Source organism: Pseudophryne corroboree, chromosome 9, assembly GCF_028390025.1.
Source record: "Pseudophryne corroboree isolate aPseCor3 chromosome 9, aPseCor3.hap2, whole genome shotgun sequence".
NCBI lineage: Eukaryota > Metazoa > Chordata > Amphibia > Anura > Myobatrachidae > Pseudophryne > Pseudophryne corroboree.
Genome location: NC_086452.1, coordinates 44,465,768 through 44,485,172, shown reverse-complemented (window position 1 = coordinate 44,485,172; position 19,405 = coordinate 44,465,768). Strand labels below are relative to the sequence as shown.

The 19,405-nt window shown below is 47.3% G+C and overlaps 2 protein-coding genes across 8 annotated transcripts in view; one reads left to right on the top strand and one right to left on the bottom strand.

Moving 5' to 3' along the window:
- Nucleotides 1–2,902, bottom strand: part of OMA1 (OMA1 zinc metallopeptidase) — a 140,910-nt gene extending 138,008 nt beyond the window's left edge. For 2 of the 6 annotated variants that reach the window (XM_063939274.1, XM_063939273.1), the window contains exon 1: nt 2,108–2,272. Coding sequence is in view for 1 of the 6 variants with exons in the window: in XM_063939275.1 (XP_063795345.1) it covers nt 2,108–2,143 (36 nt within the window). In the remaining 5 variants the exon portion in view is untranslated. Of the gene's footprint in view, nt 1–1,694; nt 1,849–2,107; nt 2,273–2,834 lie in introns of those variants that run through there. The other 4 variants (XM_063939270.1, XM_063939275.1, XM_063939272.1 and 1 more) reach the window with 3 other exon arrangements.
- MYSM1 (Myb like, SWIRM and MPN domains 1) overlaps nt 2,468–19,405 on the top strand; it is a 67,810-nt gene continuing 50,872 nt past the window's right edge. For both annotated transcript variants that reach the window (XM_063939269.1, XM_063939268.1), the window contains exons 1-7: nt 2,468–2,747; nt 4,519–4,597; nt 8,383–8,453; nt 10,535–10,612; nt 11,969–12,001; nt 18,597–18,669; nt 18,891–18,989. In XM_063939269.1, coding sequence (XP_063795339.1) covers nt 2,692–2,747; nt 4,519–4,597; nt 8,383–8,453; nt 10,535–10,612; nt 11,969–12,001; nt 18,597–18,669; nt 18,891–18,989 — 489 coding nt within the window. In that variant the 5' untranslated portion in view covers nt 2,468–2,691. The remainder of the gene's footprint in view (nt 2,748–4,518; nt 4,598–8,382; nt 8,454–10,534; nt 10,613–11,968; nt 12,002–18,596; nt 18,670–18,890; nt 18,990–19,405) is intronic.

Below are 19,405 nucleotides of genomic sequence, written 5' to 3'. Positions count from 1 at the left end.
CGTCAAACATGTCGACACAAGCGTACCGACACACCACACACACAGGGGATGCTCTATATGAGGACAGGACCCCCACAAGGCCTTTTGGAGAGACAGAGAGAGAGTATGCCAGCACACACCCCAGCGCTATATAACCCAGGAATTACACAGTAACTTAGTGTTTACCCAGTAGCTGCTGTATATATGATTAATGCGCTAAATTTATGTGCCCCCTCTCTCTTTTTACCCTCTTTCTACCGTGAGTCTGCAGGGGAGAGCCTGGGGAGCTTCCTCTCAGCGGAGCTGTGGAGAGAAAATGGCGCTGGTGAGTGCTGAGGAAGAAGCCCCGCCCCCTCAGCGGCGGGCTTCTGTCCCGCAATTGTGTAAAAAAATAATGGCGGGGGCTCATGCATATTACAGTGCCCAGCTGTATATATGCTGCTTTTTGCCAGGAGGTACTCAATTGCTGCCCAGGGTGCCCCCCCCCCCCCCCCCCCTGCGCCCTGCACCCTACAGTGACCGGAGTGTGTGGGTTAGTGTGGGAGCAATGGCGCACAGCTGCAGTGCTGTGCGCTACCTCATATGAAGACAGGAGTCTTCTGCCGCCGATTTTGACGTCTTCTTGCTTCAACCAGCCGGCTTCTGGCTCTGCGAGGGGGACGGCGGCGCGGCTCCAGGAACGGACGACCAAGGTTAAGTTCCTGTGTTCGATCCCTCTGGAGCTAATGGTGTCCAGTAGCCTAAGAAACGCAACCTAGCCGCAGTTAGTAGGTTTGCTTCTCTCCCCTCAGTCCCACGTAGCAGAGAGTCTGTTGCCAGCAGAAGCTCTCTGAAAATAAAAAACCTAACTAAAATACTTTCTTAATAGCAAGCTCAGGAGAGCTGACTAAAAGCACCCAGCTCTGTCCGGGCACAGATTCTAACTGAGGTCTGGAGGAGGGGCATAGAGGGAGGAGCCAGTGCACACCAGTAGTACTAAATCTTTCTTAGAGTGCCCAGTCTCCTGCGGAGCCCGTCTATTCCCCATGGTCCTTACGGAGTCCCCAGCATCCACTAGGACGTTAGAGAAAATATATATATATATATATATATATATATATATATAAAAATATCCAGAGTCCACGGCACTCCCCAATCCCAAAGGTATGTTGAAGAGAAATACTAATGCCGGTGCCTTCCCAATGGAATACAGCGTGCTGTGTCCAGTAGTATACGGTACAGAGACGGGCGGCACTCTCGGCGTAAGGAATAAAGACAGACAGGCAAGTCTGATGTGTCAACGTTTCAATGTCAAAAGCGGCATTTTCGTCAGGTTCTGACGAAAATGCCGCTTTTGACATTGAAACGTTGACACAGACTTGCCTGTCTGTCTTTTCCTTACGCCGAGAGTGCCGCCCGTCTCTGTACCGTATATATATATATATATATATATATATATATATATATATAGATAGATAGATAGATAGATAGATAGATAGATAGATATAAACTTTCCTTATGGCCACTAACAGGCTTCTATATGGTCCTGCTATATCAGCTGTCACATTTTTTAGGGTCCAGGATTGTTTCCTCACTTTTTACGTGCACTTCTCACAGGTGGCATTTTGTAGAAAAGCCGCGCAACCTTGCAGCGAGTACCGCAAATTGGCATTTCACGGGGACACGCATTCGTGCAATGTATGCAAGTTTCACAAAAGCAAAATTTCTCACCCTACCTAGTAACGACCAGCAAGTCCTCCGGGACAAAAGGTGTTCAAGGCACGCTGGTACTTTTAGTTCTACAACGACCAGAGAACCACAGTTGACTTGCTCTGTTATAGAAGCAGCCCGGATTACAGTGCTATGGTAGAAGGTGTGAAATGCTTGTCTGGCTGCAGGCGTTCTGACACAGTCTCTGCAGCACTAGTAGTTCCTGCAGTTTGCACTTTGCAGCCAGGGGAAGAGCGGACACTATGGATGTGGCTGTAAACACTTTAAGGGCCAACACAGCAAATCAATAAAACAAAATACAGGGAATGCACTCCTGTCTCAGCTGCTGCACTACATATGTCATACAAGTTCACATGCTAAGAACACCAGGTGCATGTAGTAGTAATCACATTAGCACACAATGTCAATAGGTACTCACCACAAAACTGCAATCAGAAGGATAAATCAGGGTCATGGGCCTAATCCCCACATTTACTGATCAGTCACTGACACCATATTTACAGAAAACGCTCAGGACATTCGCAGGAACAGACAAGCTGGGAGAGAGCCCATGGCGGCGGCCATCTTGGTACACCCTACTCCAGCAGACACTGAATTAAACATAGTTACTGATTTACAGTTAACATGACATCACATAATCTACACAGGCGCGTCCTATATAATCAACTCACCATCCTACGGCTGAAATTATTTCGTTAAAATAAGAATTAGCCTGAGGTGGGTGTACAAAGATGGCGTCTTTGCCGCCTTCTCTTGTATACAGTCGGATTGGAGAGCCAAAATGGAGGTTTACCAGACAGAGGAAGGTGTACCAAGATGTCCGACGGCGCGGACGATAGGCTGTCGTCATAGTGACGCAGCCGATGGATGTGTGGGGCCCAGGTATCCTACGACTGCCCGGAATAATCTGGCGCCCTGTGGCCCCTGGCCCCTAGTTTAGCATTCCCCCCCAGACCTTGGTGCTGACGCTGGGACCTGACCCTCCTCCGCTCAAGAGACAACATGGCGGAAGAAGCAGATGTGGACATTGAGGGGGATGTGACTGAGTCATCCAGGGGGTAAGGGTTTAGATTAAAACTATTTACTATGTATTGGTTATAATGTTCGACTACAGCGAGGGGGCTGAGGGTCACTGACATCCTTACCTTGGCAGAAGTGCTTGCAGTTGAATGCTAAACCATTATGTGTTGTTGTTGTTATGCTGCATATGGGTTCCTTGCCAGAGGAGCTTGCAATCTACTCCTTATTGTCACATGCAATGAAAGGTCTGAGTATTAGGGACTTTTACCAAAAAGCATGTCTTCTAATTCCTATTGCTTTTATAGTTTGACTGCAGGAAGGGGAACCTTGCAGGAAGAGTTTGTAATCAAATAATTTATTATTTTGTTATCCTGTAAACTTGCTATTTTCCCCTTGCTAATTATACCATTATCATTCATTGGCCATTACAGTCAGCAGAGCTTGCAATTTAATTCTTAGGGGTAAATTTACTGAAGCTTCTAAAACAGAGAATTGATGATGTTGCCTATAGCAACAAATCAGATGCTGCCTATCATTTCACTATTGCCTTTTAGAAAATGATAGACAGCATCGATTGGTTGCTAAGGGCAACATCACCAATTCTGTTTTAGAAACTTTCATAAATTTACCCCTTATTATTCTCTTGCACTGATGGGGCTAAGGAAATGCAGATGTCAAAGTTTGTGCGCAGTGCTCTCTGAGAAGAGCTTGGCGCACAATGAGCCTCGTTATGTCAGGTCTTCTAAACTTGATTATTATGTTACAAGTTGAGTCTCCTGTAGCTGAAAATCCAATATCCCAAATATTCCAAATTCCACAATTGTTTGAGTGCAACTGAGATGGCGACACCATTGCTTTCTGATGGTTCAGTGTCCATTCTACGTCCATCTCTGAATGAGCTCCTTCGTTTCATGCACAAAAATTGTTACAAATATTTGGGCTCATTTATCAATGAGTGATACATTTCACTGTGAGTGATAAATTGCAGCAGCCAATCAGCTCCTAACTGCCATGTTACAGACTGTGTTTCAAAAATGACAGGAGCTGATTGGCTGGTGAAATTTATCACTCATTGATAAATGAGCCCAGTTGTATAAAATGACCTTTAGCCTGTGTGCGTATAAAATGTAAATGCATTTTGTGTTTAAATTTGGGTCCCATACCCAAGATATCTGCAAATATTTCACAGTATGCAAATATCCAAAATACTTCTGGTCCCAACCAGTTAATAAGCGTTCTGTAGTAGGGTTACTGGAATAAGGTGAGAGCGATTGCCGTATGCCTTTCGGGACTTCTCCAGGAACGCTTCTTTAATACCCCTTTCACATCTCTAATGCCAGATCCCACTCGGGAATTGGAAGCAGGTTCTTCCCGGGTGGGATCTGGCATTGTAGCCTCAGCGCGAGCTTCCCGACCCGGCAACATGCCGGGCCGGTTGCCATAGCGGCGGAGGCGGTAACAGAGGCGACGCTGGGAGATGGAGCTCATCTCTGCGTCACCTCTCGCTCTGTAGTAAACGGGGTCCCAGGTCGCATCGACTCGGGAACCTGTTTACACTGCCACTGACCCTTCTTATAACCCTGGTTGAATTATCGGGTCAGGTGGCCCGGGAATTCTCCAAGACCCTTTTCACATTGCACACAGACCCGTGTCGACCCTGCAATATACCGGGTTATTTTTGCGACGTGGGAGGGGTATAACATTTGTGAGTTCTCTATAAATTATTAGGACACATCAGTTAATAAATATCAGTTGGTATTGTCATAATAGGATATGTGATCTGTAATGCAAATAACATTTATCCTGCAGGACCTCTGAGAGTCTGAGCGTCGCCTTTGTTCCTGACCGTTACTTAGACTCCGTGTGGAAACGGGATGATGTTCTGACTGTAAGTATGTAAAACAAAGTTAATGGTGAACAATCATTTGATTTGTGCCGTGTATGTACTAATTTCCTTACGTTAGTTGGAACTGACGCCGGGGATATAGCAGGTGTATGTACAAGTCACTGATAATGATGAAGCAGTACAAAGAAGTTGGCACGAACACACAGTGGGCTGAGACAATATTAAGGCGTGACATTCGGCCCCTTACACGCTGGTGTCAAAATAAATGGTTTTACTAGCTTTTTAGTATGCCAGTACTGTATGGGAACGGAGATCATTGGTTCCAGTGACCTCCTACCCACTAATATCTTCACTTTCTGCTGAGAATGTTTTTAGTCGTGATACCACCTTTGGGATGCTGCATGAAATGTGTACTTCTATATAACACAAGTGCAAGCACTAGTTACTATTACATGTGAAAAGTGATCACGTTTGATGTGCACCATCAGTGGCGGTTACTGAATAACCAGCCACAGTCATTGAGTTCCGCAGTGATGCCTATAATTCCTACTGAATTGACATTCTCGGATATCTAAAAATTTTAGGCTTGATATATCGCCACAGCTACTGTAGCCATAGCGATACATAACGTCTAAAATTTTGCCCTTCAAAATTATAATATGCTCTCTTCACTGATCAGCACCCTGCACCTAAAGTGAACAGTATATCTATCCAAAGGTCATTTTTAGGCACTCACCACCACAAGATTGGCATAATGATCAAAATGTAATCCACAATAGGACAGGTAGAAAATACATACAGTCGACGTTTCGGACCCAAACGGACCATCTTCAGGACATAACAGCAGTATAGATGTGCAAGGTAGGCAGTCAGGATGAGAATCTCAAGTTCTCTTAAACTTTGATCGTTATGCCAATCTTGTGGTGGTGGGGTGCCTGAAAATTACCTTTGGATATTTCATGGAACTTTTTGTCTTTATTGGAGCCCCCCAAAGTCAATCGGATAATAAGACTGCATACAACTAGTGTTCATTCTAGCACCCTGCACCTTTCAAAACCTGTGCAGTTCCTCTCTCCTGCCTGGGGTGTCGCTCTCTCTACTGTGGTGCTTCTAGCATACTCTCTGGTCTGTATCACTGAGATACAGACCAGAGAGTATGCTAGACGCCCCACAGCAGAGAGTGACACACCAGGCAGAAAAGAGGTACTGCATGGGTTTTGAGAGGTGCAGGGTGCTAGAATGAACACTATACAACGCCAGGTATAGTCAACGTTTCGTTAGTTTACTACTAACATCATGAGGACTAACGAAACGTGCCACTGACTGACTGCATATTGTTGGACCCGAGCAAGGGGTAACCTACGGAAGGCACCAGGTCTATTGAAATCATTCTGAATGGTTGTGCTGCCTTAAGGCCCGTACACACTGGCTGATATATCAGCCGCTCTATTTAACGGGCGATATATCATGGGTCCGTCCGCCAGTGTGTACGGGCGATATGTCTCTGAACTCTGTCGTTCACAGACATATCGCGTCGGCCCCGCAGCACAGCCGACGGCCAATATATCTACCGATATATTGGCGCGTCGCTGTGTGTGTACGGGCGGTCGGCCGACCGCCCGTACACATGCTGTGGCAGCCGGCGGTGATTGACAGCTGAACTGGGCGGGCATGTGTACACGCCTGCCCAGTTCATGACGTCAGTCCCCGACGGATCGGGCAGTGTGTATGCTCAACACACTGCCCGATCCGTCCATAGATATATCTGCCGATCAATTGATCTGCAGATATATCTATCAGTGTGTACCCACCTTCATTTGACTATATAGCCACAAAATGTATACATTGGTAATGTGATTATTGCAGTCATCTTACGGTCCAGGCACCATGAAGTTGTCAAAGTTCAGACTCACCTCAACCTGTGTAGGAAATAAAACTGCGCTCTGGGGTATAAATGAAGGAAAATAGAGTGTAGCGATCACCGCGTTACGCAGGTGGATTTTTGCTTCATCAGGAAAGTGACGGGTGCTTTTGTAACATTGAAAGAGAATGAGTGAAACATTCTTGAATGGGATTTAAAAATCTGTTCAGTAATGGCATGGTTTTAGTAATTTGCAGGTGCAGCACGGACATTACTGCCTCACAGCACTGAGGTCATGCATTCAATTCCCGCCCTAACTGTGTGGAGTTTGTATACTCTCCCCTCGCTTGCGTGGGTTTCCTCCGGGTACTCTGGTTTCCTCCTCGACTCCAAAAATATACTGGTAGGTTAATTGTCTCCCAACAAAATTAATCCTAACATGAATGTGTCTGTGTGTACATGTGGTAGGGAATATAGATTGTAAGCTCCACTGGGGCAGGGACTGATGTGACTGGCCAAATATTCTCTGTACAGCGCTGCGGTATATGTGTGTGCTACATAAATATCTGGTAATAAATAATAATAGGTGCAGTCAGTATCCATGGTTAGAGACAGACTAGGGGCGTATCTAGTTGTGCGCAGTATTCCCCGCAGCACTGGGTTTTTTCTATTCAGTTGAAGGAGAGAAAATGAGATGTGGTGATTTCTATAGAAATCACTGCATATTTTCTCTCGTGCCCCCAGATCAAGTCTGATTTTTCCTAAAATCGTTATTTTGACGAAAAATTGGTGGGACTTGCTCTGGAACCCCCCACCCAATGACTAATTATGCAATTGGAAGTTTCCAGTTAGCTTAATTAGTCCTTAATTACCTTTCCGCAGTGCTGTCTTCTTTTTCCGGTTCCCGACAGGCCAGTAGTCTTCTGCAGCATCAGTGTGTGTGAGAACACTGTCTGGTGGGGTGGTATTTAAGTTGTCGGCTGTTGGGATCCCGGCGCACAGTATGTCGGCGCCGGAATCCCGACAGCCGGCATACCGACACCTTTTCTCCCTCTTGGGGGTCCACGACCCCCCTTAAGGGAGAATAGATCCGCCACCATGCCCGCAGTGTGGCGAGCGCAGCAAGCCCGCAAGGGGCTCATTTGCCCAGCTGTCGGTATGCCGGCGGGCGGGAGCCCGGCCGTCGGCATACCATACTACACCCGTCTGGTGTGTGTGACCCATGGTGTTTGTGTGTGCCCTTCCCCCTCTAAGTCCGGAGGCAGTAGCAGTTAGAACTTCATCTACCAGCAGCCACCTCCACAGTGGAAAGATGGAGGGAAGATGACCGGGAGCAGCAGAGACCACCGGAGCACCCGGAACAGTGGTAAATATCTGGGTTTGTTAGTTTTTTTTTTCTTTTGCCCTGCAGGGATTTTGGCCGCAAACATTTTTTTTACTGGCTACCGAGCTTACAATGTACTATACATAGGGACAGGTGTGTTGGACACATGCTTAGAGATCGCTTTACCGGAATTTATATTGAAATCTTGCGGTTGTTTACTAATATATTTTAAAACAGAGGTGTGTACACTGTGATGCTCCCAAGTGTTGTGGTACTACAAGTTTCAGCATACCCTACCTGGTAGCTAGGGGGCGGCAGGTTGCTTGTCTTTTGCTGCCGGTCATTGTAGAAGGTGTCTTACCACGGACAATTCTTGATCTTCCAACCTTTAGTTGGCAAGACTTTCTGAGACTTGTAGTACCTGAGACACTGGAGAGCTGCAAGTTACCATCGCCCATTAGGAACATATGTCGCTGAGAAAAAGATTCAGATCTCAGAAAGTGACCCTCATAGCAAAGATGATTTATCGGGCCATATGCCTCCGGCCGCAGATGTGATTATAACAACAGTACATCATGCTTCATGTTGCCAATAATCATTATCTGGTCTTGAAAACCTGACTAACAATGTTCCTGTTTCCAGCCGTGGACCCTGGATCACACGATCAGTGATGAGAACCGAGCCGCCATTGAGAAGATGCTGCTTGAAGAAGAGTATCCTTCACCATGTGCCCTATATAAGAGGAGAACCCCTACACAGAACACAGTTACATAGAACTGAGCTGTGAGGTGTAGGTATAATAAATGACACGGCTTATTGTTCTGATGTTCCTGTAGGTTATGGAGGAATGTGTCCTCTGAGCAGTCGTGACCATTCACCAGGTGCATTCTCTGTGCGGTGCTGGTCTATTCTAAGTGATGTCGCTGGGTCCTAGTGAGCTCTGTGTGTTATTATTATTATAATCCTTTATTTATATGGCGCCACAAGGGTTCTGCAGCGCCCAATTACAGAACTAAACATAACTACATCAGTAGATGATACAGATAAGTTTCAAGGTGGACGAAAAACTGCAGGATTTGGGCAGCTGAGGATTATTAAAGTAAGAAAAGGATAAGTACATGAGGGAAGAGGGCCCTGCTCGTGCGAGCTTACATTCTAAAGGGGAGGGGCAGACACGCAGGGGTGACACAGATGGGTAGACCGAGCATGGGACAGGGGGTTAGGATGAGATTTGGCTGGGTTTGGTAAAGAAGTGGATTTTAAGAGCCCGTCTGAAGTTCTGTAGAGAGGTGGAGAGTCTGAGGGGGAGAGTGTATGGGGCTTTAGCTTATGTCTACCTTATTGTATTGTTTATTAGCGGTAAGTTACTGGATATGGCACACACATGGGCTGATTCTGAGTCAGACAAATGTTCGCGCCTGGAAGCTAATGGCGACTATTGCATGGAACGTTGCGTGGAACTTGTTCTGTCTTTATGGAAGATTGGGCATTTTGGGGGGCGTGACAACAATAAGAGTGTACAGAACCGCCCTGACCTGTGGGAGTGCCCTGGGCGTGTATCTATAGCGCTGTTTGATTCTGAGGGGTGCGCCTGGAGAAGGGAAATCTGTTTCTGGCGGATCTTTTGCACCTAGCACGGGGCTGATGGAAGTGCCCAGTGACAGATGAGGCGGCTGGCACAAAATGAATGGGCGCCCAGGATTTCCTCTTGCAGATTCACAAACCCCCTCATTAGCCCTAGGAATCTAACATGGGTGTAGTATGGCTGACCGGCGGTCTCCTGACCGCTGGTCACCTTACCAACGCCGGGATCCCGGCAGCATACCGACGCCGGGATCCCGGCGGGGAGGGGCGAGTGCAGCAAGCCCCTTGCGGGCTCGCTGCGCTCGCCACGCTGCGGGCTCGGTGGCGACCTGCAGTCGCCACGGGTTCTATTCCCACTCTATAGGTGTCGTGGACACCCACGAGTGGAAATAGTCCCTGTTGGTCGGCATGTCGACCATCGGGATAGTGAGCCGTCGGGCTACGGAGGAGGTCATGTGACTGTCGGTCAGCTGACCGGCGGTCACATGAATACCACCCTCTAACATACGTTAGTAAATCAGTCACTTTGCGTGCACTCAGAATCAGACCCATATTATGCAGCACTATACAGAGAATATTTAGCCATCACACATCAGTCTCTGCCCCAGTGGATCCTAGTGTTTCCCGACCACATGGATACTCGTACACACTAACGATAATTAATGTTAGAAGCTAATAACCCTATCTGCGTGTGGAGGGAAACTGGAGGGCTTGCGGGAAGCCCACTCAACAACGGGGAGAATCTAATAGCCCCTGACCCTCCAGGGAGGCAGAAAGGCTGTCCTGTGATTGGACTTTATAGAGACGCTCTGAGAGTTGGTTGTCCAATCACCACGTGTGCACGGTGACTGGCTCATACACTCCTATTTACATACACACGTTAGGGTCTATGGTCATGGACACCAGTATGTCTCCGGAAGGAGGGAGGAACCCACGCACACATGGCTGGAATCCAGCCTATGACCCCAGTGCCATGACACAGCAATGCTGTCCACTGTGTAATGAGGAAGTTGATCATCCCAACCGCCGGATGACCAGATCTGTCTAATTTGATGTTCAGTGTGTGGTCTCATACTTATTCAGTTCATGTGATTTATGAGGAAAATAAGTATAAAATAAAGTGTGAAAACCTTATCAGGAGAATCGCCCTGCTCAGCTATAGCCCACACATACATCATTCATTGCTGGGATTATCCTTAGCCATTCCCAGATACTATCTATCTAACAAGCCCCTTCCGGGGAAGCTGTGGTCCGAGTCTAAGGATGGAGAAAAGAGCTACATAAAAAGGTTTAGTATTCATGTACTGGGGGTCCGGGGCATCGTCACATACAGGGCCTGGTTCAGAGATGGTCATTACAGGATGACTCTCTGCACATGTTACATCTCCCTCCCCCTGCAGTGCACATGGTTTTGCCCAACTGCTAACAAATTTTCTGCTGCGATCAACTCAGAATTAGGCCCAATGTGCGGAGGGTTCGACACTGTAGATAATGTGGGTGTTCTTGCGATCACCGGTGTTTAGCGGTTTTGAAGTCACCGATGCTTTGCAGCTGTTTTGAATCCGTCGGCTATGTGCTGCGGTTATCTGTAGCCAATCAGTTCAGTTAGTGTGGGTAAGCCAAATACACGTGACATTGCGTACCAGGAAATAATGGGCGTCTTCTAGTTGTTTGCTGGGGGACGCGCTAGGCCGGGACGGATTCCCCCAGGAGAGAGAGAACTGTGCACCTGACGGGACATGCTGTGGGGGGAAGCTGATGGCAGCCAGCAGTATAGTGTATTAGTGGCCGGATGCACTGCAGATCTAGAGCAGGGGCCCCTGCATAACGCAGATGATGCTGTGGGGGGGGGAAGCTGATGGCAGCCAGCAGTATAGTGTATTAGTGGCCGGATGCACTGCAGATCTAGAGCAGGGGTCCCTGCATAACGCAGATTGTATTAGTGGAATGTTATTAGTACCATCAGGACTAGTATATAGCAGCAGTATTAGGGTAATACTTGGTTGTATATTAGTAAATGTTGCTCCTTTGTTTTCCTTCTTCACATTCTATGTCTCCAGTTTTATCAAGAAAGAAATAGGTGAAGTTGTTTATATGACGTGTTATTGATGACGTGTCAGATATTTTCCCTGTACAGCATTATAATCATTTCACTAAGACAACGCTGCAAGTGGTAAATAGTCAAAACAAAAAAAATGACATACAGCTAATTAAAATGAATGATTAGTCCCCTGATATAACACAATCCCCAGGGAACGTACAGTTAGTGGGGGCAGCAAATAATGGGGTGTTGTACTGCCTGTCCTCTTTAATAAAGAGTTTTATATTGAGGAGTCCGATTAAGTCCATTCACACAACACGCTAGTGGCGTGATCCGTCTTCAGATAAGGGGTGATCCCTAGGGGAGCATCCCTTCCCCCAATTACTGAATGACTGGGGACCAGGTTATATCCGCCGTGCCAAAAGTGGATCACCCCGTTAAGCCACCTTATTTAAAAAGTTTCATTACAAAATAATAGTGTTCCAGTAAATGTTTAGTTATTTACAAAGATCACCAGCGAGGAGCTGTTCAGTATAATCGGAAGTTACTCTGAAGCTGTATATTACAACTACCTGTATATATAAGATGTGTTCTCTCCAACAGAAGCCCACAGAAGAAAGCGTCTCGTGTTGCTGCGTAAGTACTCAAGTATCCTCTTGTGTTTGATGCCTAATGGAGAGACCCACTGATTAAATACCCATTGCTCACTATATATATATATATATATATATATATATATATATATATATATATATATATATATATATATATATATTTATATATATATATATATATATATATATATATATAGGCAAATGGAGATCTGAGGGTGCTAAACTGATACCAGTATCAGTTTAGCGCCCTCAGATCCCCATTTGCTATCTTATTTATTGAACCCGTACCAACAGAGGGTTCTTCTAGAGGTGCAGCTTAGCTCCCAGACTTGGCATTTTTCCTTGTGTGTGTGTGTGTGTGTGTGTATATATAGGTTGAGTATCCCTTATTCAAAATGCTTGGGACCAGACGTATTTTGGATATTGGATTTTTCCGTACTTTGGAATAATTTCATACCATAATGAGATATCATGGTGATGGGTCCCAAGTCTAAGCAAGGGCCGCAGCACAGGCACCAGATGCCCTGGATGTCATGCTGACATTCTGTGCTGCGGCTCCATCACCTCCCCCAGCTGCGCTGCATACTCCCGCGCCCTGGTTGCCGGGTACTTGGCAGCGGAGGCGCTCCGGTCGTCACAGGCACACATACCGCCGCTGCTCTCCTGGATCGCGTGGCCACACTTCAGGGAGGAGGAAAGAGCGTCCCCCAGGTGGGACCCGCCGAAATCGCGATCTGGTCGCGGTCCCAGGTGACGGACCGCGCCGCTGGCGTGGACACTGTGGCCGTGCAGGGACCTCATTATATCCACCAGGGCAAGGAGCACAGGTCGGATTTACTAAAATCCGTTTGCTATAGGCTCCATAGTACCCGGTGGTGAAGTCCAGCAGAGGGGATAAGGCTCTGACCTGTAGCCCCAGCCGCCATCTACAGCAGGTGTTCCCGCCCTGGAGCTGCATCTCTCTCTCTCCCTCACTCCCTGTCAGCGTTTGGGCGCCATTACACAGAGCTGAGCTGATTCTGGGACTGCTGGGCACTGTCTCCTCTGTAAAGCCGCCTGCCTCCATCAGCGCTGTGCATTTACAGGACACTTAAGTATTCTACATGTCGTTTAGACAGCGTTAGTTAAGCACAAGTATTCTGTGATATACATCCAGTGTTTACTGTGCATTGTTATATCAACTGTATACATACATATCTCTATGTAGTATTACTAGTCCAATGCAGTCTTATTGTTATATGTAATCATTTCTGCATTGTACCTGTGACTGTGCCTATAGCTGCTGTGTGGATTCTATTCTTTGTATCACACATATTGCAATCACTATATTCTGTACCCTGGGGAACTAAGAGCGCCAGGGTTTCATATACCGTATAGTGTTCCACAGGATATACTGTTTTGTATTTTTCTCTGTGTGTTTCAGTCACCTCATACCACTTAAATCCTCTGTTTGTGCTCTGCATTTGTGGTCACATAACAAAGGTTTTTTTTGTCAGGTATTGTGCTTGTCTGGCTATATTGTACTATCACGCCCTAAGGCTACATTCCCAATAATGTCTGCTGCACAGGGCGGGAAATCCGCGGACGCTCCTGCATCATGCAGTGCTGACGCCATTGTTTTACTTGAGGAAAAAATACCTAAAAAACGGCTGCGCTGTATATCAGAAATATAAAGAAGAGAGAGCCAACGTATAGAAATGACTGTTTAATAAAAAATATTTTTACCAATTTAATAATACCAATAACTGCAGATAAATAAAAATAAAAGATATTAAAAAGCACACAACCCTTGTCACAGAGTGTCAGATGAACTGGAAATCTTCCGGTGTAATAATGAATGGAATATGGGCAGCAGTCTATATCCACAGTTGCCGATGCTAGCTGCTATTCAGACACTGGAAGGTCCGTGACACAAATAAAGTTCCGGAACTAGTTAACTGTGCAGCACCCGTTAATACAATGGTTAATACCTCTCCGGTGGGCTGGTAAGTGATCCGGGCGTCCCCGGTCAGTTGTCCTGCGTTGCCCACGTTAGCTGTGCAGCGGAGAGGAAAAGCCGCGCCGTGTGTTGTGGGCTGGCTGGGAATGTCGGGATCCGTAGATGCTACTACTTGCAATGAGGCATCAGGGATTGACCGTTCGGGTGTGAGGTAGATGCACTGTTGAAGACACCTGTGCAAGGTGTGTGAAGAGGCAGGTCCTAACGCGTTTCGTCACGCTCCACGTGACTTTTTCAAAGGTGATTACTTGAGGAAAATATTTCAGCTGAGGGTTCAGGTACTGGGTGTTCTGCATCCCCCAGTCAGCCTGCAGCAACGGTGTCACACCAAGACCCACCTTGGGCAGCTTTTTCAAATATGCTGACTACGCTTGTAACACGACTTATGCCCCCTGTGGGGCCTCCTGTGCCATTACAGCCACATATCGTCCCTGTAGTTAATCCGCCATGGGCGGATACTCTTGACAACTCAGTTACAGCAATTAAATCAGTCCTTGGTTAAACAAAAGCCTGACCCTCGCCCCCCTAAGACCAAAGGGAGGCAGAGGATACTATTCCACGCTGTTCCTAGTTTCAAAACCGAATGGATCCTCCCGGACCATTTTCAGCCTCAAATCTTTGAACAAATTTGTGAAGGTATCCAAATTCCGTATGGAAACTCTTCGCTCTATTGTTCTGGCTTTGGAGCCCAAGGATTATATGGTATCCCTGGACATACAGGTTGCTTGCCTAAACATACCTATTGCCAGGTTTGACTACAGCTCCTCGGATCTTCACCAAGGTCATGGCAGTCATGACGGCCATTCTCCATCGTCAAGGTATCGGGATCCTGCCGTATCTGGACGACTTGCTGATTCTGGCGAACTCCCCAGAGGTTCTCATCCGTCATCTGGAACTGACGGTCCAATTCCTACAAGCCCACGAGTGGCTCATCAATTGGAAGAAATCCTCGCTGGTCCCTGCTCAGAGCATGGTGCACCTGGGGGCATTACTGGACACACACAACCAACATTTGTTCTTGTCTCCAGAGAAGGTCCTGAAACTTCCGGACAAGAAAAGATACTTCCTTTCTCGCCCGAGAGTGTCAATACACTCGGCGATGCAAGTACTAGGCCTCATGGTGTCGGTTTTCGACATGGTAGAGTACGCTCAATTTCATTCTCGCCCTCTGCAGCGGTTAATCCTTTCCAAATGGGACTGCCTGCCTCACCGGATCAGGTCTCACATGATCTCCTTGACTCCGGAGGTTCGTCTCTCACTGAGCTGGTGGCTACATGACCAACAATTGAGCAGGGGTCGTCCCTTCTGGATCTCCAACTGGGTCCTCCTAACGACGGATGCCAGTCTGCGGGGTTGGGGTGCGGTGTTGGAGCAACACTCTCTCCAGGGTCGGTGGACTAGGGAGGAATTTCTCCTCCCGATAAATATACTGGAATTGCGGGCAGTGTTCAATGCTCTGAAACTTGCCCTGCCTCTGGTACAAAACAGACCTGTTCAAGTACAGTCGGAAAACGCCACCACGGTGGCGTACATAAATCATCAAAGCTGCACTCGAAGCCGCATGGCAATGATGGAAGTGTCAAAAATTCTTCAATGGGCGGAACGCCATCTGCTAGCCTTATCGGCAGTGTTCATTCCGGGGTTCCTCAACTGGGAAGCGTCAGGAAGTACACGCCGGAGAGTGGAGTCTTCATCCGGACGTCTTTCAACTCCTAGTGGAGCAGTGGGGCCTACCAGATGTAGACCTGATGGCGTCTCGACACAATCACAATGTTCCGGTCTTCGGAGCAAGGACAAGGGATCCTCAAGCAGCGTTCGTGGAAGCACTGGCAATTCCATGGAACTTTCGGCTGCTACAAATGTTCGCTCCAGTGTCACTCCTGCCCAGGGTAATTCGGAAGTTCAAGCAAGAAGGAGGAATACTACTTCTAATCGCTCCAGCGTGGCCCAGACTGCATTGGTTCTCAGACCTGCAGGGTCTCTTGATAGAGCGTCCTCTCCTACTTCCCCAATGCCCAGACCTCCTCTTTCAGGGCCTTTGTGTCTACCAGGATCTGGCTCGACTGGCTTTGACAGCGTGGCTCTTGAAGCTTCACTCCTGAGGGCCAAGGAATTATCTGAGGCGGTCATTCAAACTATGATGAAAGCCCGTAAACCAGCTTCGGCTCGGATTTATTATAGGGTCTGGAATTCTTACTTCACCTGGTGTGCTGCTAAAGAATTATGATGCATACAAGTTCAGCACTGCCAAACTTTTGGCTTTTCTGCAACAAGGCCTGGACTTGGGCCTTCGTCTGGCCTCCCTCAAGGTTCATATATCTGCCTCGTCGGTATGGTTTCAGAGAAAAATTGCGTCCCTGTCTGATGTTCATACTTTCATTCAGGGTGTTTTACGGATTCAACCTCCCTATGTCCCTCCTGTGGCTCCATGGGATCTGTCTGTTGTTCTGAATGTCCTACAAGAGTCTCCATTTGAACCTCTGGAGTCTGCGGACTTTAAATGCATTACCCTTAAGGTTGTGTTTCTGCTGGCTATTGCCTCTGCTAGGAGGGTGTCGGACTTAGGCGCTTTGTCCCGTCGTTCGCACTTTCTGAATTTTCACCATGACCGTGCAGTTCTTCGAACTTGCCCTGGTTATCTGCCTAAGGTGGTGTCATCGTTCCACCTTACCCAAGAGATTGTGGTTCCGGCCTTTATCTCTCCTGGTTTTTCCTCCAAAGAGGGGTCTTTGGATGTAGTACGGGCTCTCCATATATACGTGGAGAGGACAGCCTCCATTAAGAGGTCAGATTCTCTTTTTGTCCTTTTTGGTTTTCACAAACGTGGCTGGCCTGCGAATAAGCAAACTTTGGCCAGATGGATTAGAATGGTGATTGCACAAGTTTATGCGCAGGCTGGGCTCCCATATCCTGCTGCTATCCAGGCCCATTCTACTGGGTCTGTTTGGACCTTCTTGGGCAGCCCGCCGTGGCGCGTCCTTTGAACAATTGTGCAAGGCGGTTACGTGGTCCCCAGTGAACACGTTAATCAGGTTCTATGCCTTTGATACTTCCGCCTCCCAGGATGCCTTCTTTGGACGCCAGGTTCTTGTGCCCGCTACGGTGCGTCCCCTCCCATGAGAAACTGCTTTAGGACATCCCCGATATTATTCCCTGTGGAATACAAGTGTACCCCACTGCAGAAAAGGAGATTTATGGTAAGACTTACCATTGTTAAATCTCTTTCTGCGAGGTACACTGGTTTCCACTGGGCGCCCACCCTGACGTACTTAGCTTCTTTGAGTTTGTATGGCATTAGCCGCTGGTACCTTCTCCTGTCGTGAGAATGTGGTTCTCTGTGGCTAACATCTGCCGTCTCTCTTACCTGCTACTGCATTGGACTGGTTAACAAAACTGAGCTCCAGTGCCTGGAGGCGGGGCTATAGAGGAGGCAGTGCAGTGCATCTTGGGAACAGTCAAAGCTTTAACCTGTTGGTGCCTCGGATCAAGATCCAACTCTACACCCCGATGTTATGGAAACCAGTGTACCTCGCAGAAAGAGATTTAACAATGGTAAGTCTTACCATAAATCTCCTTTTGTGTACATTGAGCAATCAGAAAACAAAGGTTTCACTATCTCAGTCTCACTCAAAAAATTCCGTATTTCGAAATATTCCGTATTTCAGAATATTTGGATATGGGATACTCAACGTGTGTGTATGTGTGTGTGTGTATGTATATATATATATATATATATATATATATATAATTAGCTACTGTGCCTGGTTTCAACCGGGCAGAAGTTTGCTGGGTGGACCATGTTACCGCTTTTCAACCCCTTGGTAGTCGAATTTTGAAAAATCCCCACTTAGTGGGTGGCTGCAACTAACTGTCACAGTTTCCAGACCACCTAGCAGGTTACATGTTCCAGGACACCCAGCAGGTGCACAGGGAGAGTTCACCAACTGTCACATTTTCCAGAGCACAATGGTGATGCATTGTAAATGGCAGGCAGAATTTTTGCCACATAATCCCACCATGGCATTTAAAATATATGTGTGTGTGTGTGTGTGTGTGTATATATATATATATATATATATATATATATATATATATATATATATATATATATATATATATATATATATATATATATATATATATATATATATATAATTAGAAATAAACCAATACAGTCATGCACTCACCATACCAGCAGCTAGTGTTCACAGTTAAAGTCAACAGAACAAAGCCTGCCTGTCTGTCCCGCTCCTTCCCTAACTGCAAACTTACCTCCTGGCGGGTTCTCCTTTACCTAGCCATTGGAGCCATTGGGCCACGCCACCCGGCTCCTTCTGCGCATGCAGCATGCATGTTTGAGACGGGACTGTCCTTAGAGAATTTTAAACTCTGTGTTAATTGGTTGACCAACACCCGAATGGCCTCGAATAATGTCAGCAGATGGCCGACATATAAGAGGCGTGTAATTGTCAAGCCCCTGAAATGTATTATGCAGCAGTAAGGTGCAGTATCTTCTACATGTGAGAGCAATCAGCATATTCTTAGGGCCCTTGAAAGGACAGGATTAATAACAAGTTTTTCATGCTTGTAAGTTGTCTGTGTTGTTGTTATTGAGCAGGTCGCCGGCTAAGCCAGGCAGCAGCGCCGTGAAGTGGACGGCGGAGGAGAAAGACCTCTTCGAACAGGGATTGGTAAGCCCACTCATTACTTTTTCTGCTGCCCCGTTTTGTTACACCAGCCCTCCCACTTTTGGGTGACTTACATTTTTGGGGTCATACTTGCCCCCCTTGAATCATTTATCTTTGTGAAGCTCTTACATCATTGGGCAAACCCTTCTCTCCGTATAAACCAGGTTATATTGTCTATTTCACAAACACGTGCGTGAATATCTTCCCCCTGGTGTATATTGCAGGCAGAGTATGGCAGACGTTGGACAAACATCGCCAGGCTGATCAGGAGCCGCACCGTCTTACAAGTCAAGAGCTACGCCAGGCAGTATTTCAAAAATAAGGTGAGATTGAGAAGTCATTGGCGTGTATTGCAGGAATATTGGGGGTCATTCCGACCCGATCGCTCGCTGCAGTTTGTCGCTGCGATCGGGTCGGAACTGCGCATGCGCCGGCGCATGGCAGCTTTCGATACCTGAGACAGAGGCGGTCGCTGGGCAGGAGGGTGCTGAACGGCGGCGTTAAGCCACCGTTTAGGGGGAGCAGTCCGGCCAACGCAGGCGTGGCCGGACCGTTGGGGGGGGGCAGCCACGGTGGCTGCATGACGTCTCACGCAGCCGCTACGGCCAGCGGGAGCGACGAACAACTCCCGGCCAGCCGCAGGAGCTGCACTGGCCGGGAGTTACTCCTCAAATACAAATGCATCGCCGCTGTGCAATGCGTTGTATTTGTGCGGGGGGGGGGGGGGGGGGCGGACTGA